The following is a 7,220-nucleotide window of genomic DNA, read 5'->3' as shown; positions in this document are numbered from 1 at the left end:
CCTACCTGGGCCTGACGTTGCAAGGGGAGGTGTGTGTCACCATCGTCCGAGGCAGAGTGGTGTACAAGCAGGGTTCCTTCTCTCCTACGCCCCTGGGGAAGCATCTCCTCATCCCCCAGGGGAAGACCCAGGTGTCCCTGTGATGGAGAGAAGACCCTGGGGACCCAGGACTCAAGGTGACTCTCTGGAAAAACAAGACATGTTACGGAGGGGACTGTCCTTGCTAAATAAATACAATACAATTAAATAAATGGACCATAGGGAGGGGGGGGGGGGGGGCATGTATGTCTCAAAGTTCAGATGCTTGACTGTTGTTGTAAAATCTTTTAATAAACAAAGTAATCTTTCAAGAGATTGGTGTCTTTATTCTATTACTCCATACCCTACACATCTCTCTCTCTCTCTCTCTCTCTCTCTCTCTCTCTCTCTCTCTCTCTCTCTCTCTCTCTCTCTCTCTCTCTCTCTCTCTCTCTCTCTCTCTCTCTCTCTCTCTCTCCTCTCTCTCTCTCTCTCTCTCTCTCTCTCTCTCTCTCTCTCTCTCTCTCTCTCTCTCTCTCTCTCTCTCTCTCTCTCTCTCTCTCTCTCTCTCTCTCTCTCTCTCTCTCTTCTCTCTCTCTCTCTCTCTCTCTCTCTCTCTCTCTCTCTCTTCTCTCTCTCTCTCTCTCTCTCTCTCTCTCTCTCTCTCTCTCTCTCTCTCTCCCTAAACTGAGTAGATTCATACAACAGCTAAGGGACTAGAGGACTGGGGGGGGGGGTTCATCTCCTGTGCCTGTCCACTGTCTCTCCGTGTCAATTAGTAATCTCTGACCAAACAGACACTGTCAGAAATCTAGGAACCATATCAGCTCATAAACTCCCTGAAACAAAGATGACAGGGCAGAATCCCATGATCACACAAACACACGTTTTATTAGACTCGTATCAAGGTCATCATTTTTACCATGAGTTTTTTTTTTGACTGAATGGAAAAGTCAGTGTCTGCTGAATTCTGCCTACAGTGTGGGACAACATTTTATGACCTACTGAAGCAGCGGTGGTCAATGGCTAACCCCATGTGTGGTGAATACATTTAAGAAAATAACTTATAAAATAGTGTGTAATACACAGTGGTGTAAAGTACTTAGGTAAAAATACTTTAAAGTACTACTGTTTTTTGGGGTATCTGTACTTTACTTTACTATTTATATTCTTGACAACTTTTACTTTTACTTCACTACATTCCCAAAGAAAATATTGTACTTTTTACTCCATACATTTTCCCTGACAACTCAAAGTACTCGTTACATTTTGAATGCTTAGCAGGACAGGAACATTGTAAAATTCACGCATTTATCAAGATAACACTTGGTCATCCTTACTGCCTATGGTCTGGCGGACTCAGGATCTTTTGTAAATTATGTCTGAGTGTTGGAGCGTGCCCCTGGCTATCCGTACATTTTAAAAACAAGAAAATGGTGCCGTCTGCTTTGCTTAATATAAGGAATTTGAAAATGATTTATACTTTTACTTCTACTTTTGATACTTAAGTATATTTTAGGTAATTACATGTACTTTTGACACTTAAGTATATTTAAAATCAAATACTTTTGTCTATGCAAACAAAACACAGAGGCGAGGCCAGCGGTGTTTAAAGGCCTCGTTGGTCAGATGAGTCAGTCAGGCAGGTTACTGAGTCGGAGTTCAGTACCTTTCCTCATCTCCGTCCCGCCGACCATCCTGCTAGAGTCATGTCATCCGTCTCCGTCCCCGCCAACCAAAATGTCTCCTGAAACCGTTCGTGGCTTCGCAGCGACATCTGTTTGGACCAGGATCCGTCCAATGTTCCTCCTCGGATCTTAGCGGGCCGGGGTGCCGAGCCAAATCATCGGTCACATGCATCCAGAAATGTTCAAGGTAGGCTTAAAGAACTTGCTTAAACTTTGATTATGGATGACGACCCACAGCCGAATCTCAATTGGAGATAGCCGCGCGCAATGCGAACTTTTTACGCACGATTTACGCGCATGTCTCATGCTGGAATTTAACCCATATGATTTGATATTTTAGATACTTCGTAAACCAATCTGTTGGCTATTTTTAAGTTACTTAAGTATTTCTTATTGCTTGGTCACATATAGGGTCGTGATCTCCAACTGGCCAAACAAAAGTGTTGTATGAACATTTCAAGATTAGCCAATATATCTGTCAGTGTTAGTATAGGTTGTTACTACCAGTTGTACATTACAGTGTTGAAGCAAATGGACCTAATCATTGTATGAGAATCTTGGTCCTAATAATCACTGATTACCACATAATCTTGGTCCTAATAATCACTGATTACCACATAATCTTGGTCCTAATAATCACTGATTACCACATAATCTTGGTCCTAATCATCACTGATTACCACATAATCTTGGTCCTAATCATCACTGATTACCACATAATCTTGGTCCTAATAATCACTAATTACCACATAATCTTGGTCCTAATCATCACTGATTACCACATAATCTTGGTCCTAATAATCACTAATTACCACATAATCTTGGTCCTAATCATCACTGATTACCACATAATCTTGGTCCTAATCATCACTAATTACCACATAATCTTGGTCCTAATCATCACTGATTACCACATAATCTTGGTCCTAATCATCACTAATTACCACATAATCTTGGTCCTAATCATCACTAATTACGACATAATCTTGGTCCTAATCATCACTAATTACCACATAATCTTGGTCCTAATAATCATTAATTACCACATAATCTTGGTCCTAATCATCACTAATTACCACATAATCTTGGTCCTAATCATCACTGATTACCACATAATCTTGGTCCTAATCATCACTGATTACCACATAATCTTGGTCCTAATCATCACTGATTACCACATAATCTTGGTCTTAATAATCACTAATTACCACATAATCTTGGTCCTAATCATCACTGATTACCACATAATCTTGGTCCTAATCATCACCGATTACCACATAATCTTGGTCCTAATAATGTCACTGTCGATGTACTGTATTCGTTTCTAGATAATGAGTGACATCAAGAGCGGGATCCAGTACGCCTTCCAGACCCAGAACAACATGGAGTGTGCCATTCTTCAACGCCGTCGAGCCAGGGGGAGGGGGTTCTCACTGCAGTCAATGGGATCTGGGGAGAACGGGCAGCGGAGATGGCAGAGAGGATGGGGTACTTGATTAGCACGGGTTGTGTCCCAAATGGGGGGGGGGGGGGGGGGGGTTACTTCACCAATGAAGAAATCAAATCGGGTAATGACACAAATGTCATTTGGTAGAGATACCAAATTGCTGCTATCCGACAGACCATGTGTGCGTCCCAAAATGGCACCCTGTTCCCTATGTAGTGCACTACTTCCGACCAGGGCCCATCTCTTTCTGTGCATCAAGACTGGTATTTCTGACCTGTCATGTCACCGTTTTGCCCCCAGGCCCTGGCCAAACACAAGCCTGTACGGTTCTTCCCAACCCATGGAAAATCCTCCACAGGAGTAGTTCATCCACTAGATGGCAGTGGAGACATATGTCACGAGTAAGAGCCCCTATCCACCTCTTCAGCTACCATTTCAATGTAAATGGTTATAAAAACCCAACAGACAACACACAGCATAAAGTTACAGCATCGGGCATATTGCAGAAAGTAACACCTCTCTTTACTTTCTGCAAGGCACAACTGTCTGTTTCTCGTTGACTGTGTGGCTTCAATGGGAGGTGCACCACTTTACATGGACAAACAAGGTATGATGTTGTAGTGACCCTGTTGGATATAGTACAGGGACCTGCAGGTATAACAGATAGTACAGGGACCTGTATGTATAACAGATAGTACAGGGACCTGTAGGTATAACAGATAGTACAGGGACCTGCAGGTATAACAGATAGTACAGGGACCCTGTAGGTATAACAGATAGTACAGGGACCCTGTAGGTATAACAGATAGTACAGGGACCCTGTAGGTATAACAGATAGTACAGGGACCCTGTAGGTATAACAGATAGTACAGGGACCTGTAGGTATAACAGATAGTACAGGGACCTGTAGGTATAACAGATAGTACAGGGACCTGTAGGTATAACAGATAACAGATGGATGAGCAAAGATGACATCAGTGTTACAGAGCCACCCGTTGCTCCGGGATACACAGACAGGTTTACACCACCTAGTTGAAGGCCCTGGGGGAAGGTTTGCCTCTGTATTCATGTGATTACTATGTTGATGCTTAATAGGAAGCTAGTACTTTGGAAGATTGAGATGCACCGTGACCCTGCATATAACTTCGCTACACACTATGTGAAAATATCATTACTACTAGTTTAATTCATTTTACTACCATAAGAGCTTACAGATTTTAAGGTTGAAACTTAACAAGTGTTGGTTCCTTGTGTTTTCTTCAGGTATCGACATCCTGTACACTGGCTCACAGAAGGTCCTGAATGCCCCACCTGGGACCACCTCCATCTCCTTCAGTGAAAGAGCATGGTAAGCGAGTTTTTCTACTCTGTAACTTCAGAAGTGAATCGTAAAAGGAAGACATATTGGTTTAAATGTATTACACAGTACAAACATTACCAGGTATTTACTAAGCAATTACATGTTAAAATGGTAATTACACAGTAATAATACCTTACGAATGGTAATTACACAGTAACAATCCCTTATGAATGGTAATTACACAGTAACAATACCTTACGAATCGTAATTACACAGTAACAATCCCTTATGAATGGTAATTACACAGTAATAATACCTTATGAATGGCTTGCTTCTAAGAGCACGTGTCGTTTTCTACTTCCTATCCAGCCAGAAAGTTTTCAACCGGAAAACAAAGCGTATTTCTTTCTGGACATGACCTGGCTGCCAAACTACTGGGATGTCAAGTCCTCCTCTTGTTCACCATCCAAAAGCTGCGGGTGCACTCTGGGAAGTGTAGTTCTTTGACTCACTCCTGAGATTCAGCTCAACAGTATTTCTTTCTGGACATGACCTGGCTGCCAAACTACTGGGGGTGTGACTAAAAGCCCGCTGGGATGTGAGACTCCCATAACGTGTTACATCACAACCTTTCATCAAACACATCATCTAACATCACATTCAATGATAACATATCAGACATTATCTACCTTTAAAAACACATTTGAACAGTTTGAGATTATATGCATCTGTGAATGTCAAGTTAAGCAGAAAGTCTCTTCAGTGGTTTTAGAATGTTGTTTAATTTTCTAGACATTCAGTTACATAGCATTGTTTAATGCTAACATGTCTGCTATAGAATTGTGTAGTGTCGTGTTTAAATGCATCATAATGCAGAAACGTTTGACCTGTTGTTCCTGTGTGCAGATACCTCCACACTGTGCCTGTGGTGTGTGCATATGTATTCACCCCCTTTGCTATGAAGCCCCTAAATAAGATCTGGTGCAACCAATTACCTTCAGAAGTCACATAATTAGTTAAATAAAGTCCACCTGTGTGCAATCTACGTGTCACATGATCTGTCACATGATCTCAGTATATATATATATATACACACCTGTTCTGAAAGGCCCCAGAGTCTGCAACACCACTAAGCAAGGGGCACCACCAAGCAAGCGGCACCATGAAGACCAAGGAGCTCTCCAAACAGGTCAGGGACAAAGTTGTGGAGAAGTACAGATCAGGGTTGGGTTATAAAAAAATATCCGAAACTTTGAACATCCCACGGAGCACCATTAAATCCATTATAAAAAAATGGAAAGAATATGGCACCACAACAAACCTGCCAAGAGAGGACCACCCACCAAAACTCACAGACCAGGCAAGGAGGGCATTAATCAGAGAGACAACAAAGAGACCAAAGATAACCCTGAAGGAGCTGCAAAGCACCACAGCGGAGATTGGCGTATCTGTCCATAGGACCACTTTAAGCCGTACACTCCACAGAGCTGGGCTTTACGGAAGAGTGGCCAGAAAAAAGCCATTGCTTAAAGAAAAAAATAAGCAAACACGTTTGGTGTTCGCCAAAAGGCATATGGGAGACTGGTCAGATGAGACTAAAATTGAGCTTTTTGGCCACCAAGGAAAACGCTATGTCTGGCGCAAACCCAACACCTCTCATCACCCCGAGAACACCATCCCCACAGTGAAGCATGGTGGTGGCAGCATCATGCTATAGGGATGTTCTTCATCGGCAGGGACTGGGAAACTGGTCAGAATTGAAGGAATGATAGATGGCGCTAAATAAATAAATTATTGAGGGAAATCTGTTTCAGTCTTCCAGAGATTTGAGACTGGGACGGAGGTTCACCTTCCAGCAGGACAATGACCCTAAGCATACTACTAAAGCAACACTCGAGTGGTTTAAGCGGAAACATTTAAATGTCTTGGAATGGCCTAGTCAAAGCCCAGACCTCAATCCAATTGAGAATCTGTGGTATGACTTAAAGATTGCTGTACACCAGCGGAACCCATCCAACTTGAAGGAGCTGGAGCAGTTTTGCCTTGAAGAATGGGCAAAAATCCCAGTGGCTAGATGTGCCAAGCTTATAGAGACTTACCCCAAGAGACTTGCAGCTGTAATTGCTGCAAAAGGTGGCTCTACAAAGTATTGACTTTGGGGGGGGGGGGGGGGGGGGGGGGTGAATAGTTATGCACGCTCACGTTTTCCGTTTTTCTGTCTTATTTCTTGTTTGTTTCACAATAAAAAATATTTTGCATCTTCAAAGTGGTAGGCATGTTGTGTAAATCAAATGATACAAACCCCAAAAAATATCCATTTTAATTCCAGGTTGTAAGGCAACAAAATAGGAAGAATGCCAAGGGGGGTGAATACTTTCGCAAGCCGCTGTACACTGAGTTTACATGGCCACTGTACACCGAGTTTACATGACATAGACTGACCAGGTGAATCCAGGTGAAATCTATGATCCCTTATTGATGTCACTTGATAAATCCACTTCAATCAGTGTAGATGAAGGGGAGGAAACAGGTTAAAGAAGGATCTTTAAGTCTTGAGACAATTGAGACATGGATTGTTTATGTGTGCGACTCAGAGGGTGAATGGGCAAGACAAAATATTTAATTACCTTTGACCGGGGTATGGTAGTATGTGCCAGGCGCACCGGTTTGTGTCAAGAACTGCAACGTTGCTGGGTTTTTCATGCTCAACAGTTTCCCATGTGTATCAAGAATGGTCCACCACCCAAAGGACATCCAGCCAACTTTA

The 7,220-nt window shown here is 42.5% G+C and overlaps 1 protein-coding gene and 1 long non-coding RNA gene across 2 annotated transcripts in view; both read left to right on the top strand.

The window, feature by feature from the left end:
- LOC311130665 (allantoinase, mitochondrial-like) overlaps positions 1-287 on the top strand; it is a 32,864-nt gene extending 32,577 nt beyond the window's left edge. Inside the window, exon 10 of the mRNA XM_084163451.1 lies at positions 1-287. This exon is cut by the window's left edge and continues 7 nt beyond it. Coding sequence (XP_084019577.1) covers positions 1-143 — 143 coding nt within the window. The 3' untranslated portion in view covers positions 144-287.
- A 1,299-nt stretch (positions 288-1,586) lies between these two features.
- LOC311131238 lies at positions 1,587-5,622 on the top strand. Its single transcript, XR_014613420.1, has 6 exons — positions 1,587-1,893; positions 3,035-3,194; positions 3,454-3,554; positions 3,690-3,760; positions 4,417-4,501; positions 4,823-5,622. It is a non-coding gene; the product is annotated as an uncharacterized lncRNA (long non-coding RNA).
- The last annotated feature ends 1,598 nt before the right edge of the window (positions 5,623-7,220 follow it).

This window comes from Coregonus lavaretus (assembly GCF_964263955.1).
Source record: "Coregonus lavaretus genome assembly, chromosome: 6".
Classification (NCBI taxonomy): domain Eukaryota; kingdom Metazoa; phylum Chordata; class Actinopteri; order Salmoniformes; family Salmonidae; genus Coregonus; species Coregonus lavaretus.
This window is presented reverse-complemented; position numbering and strand designations above follow the sequence as displayed.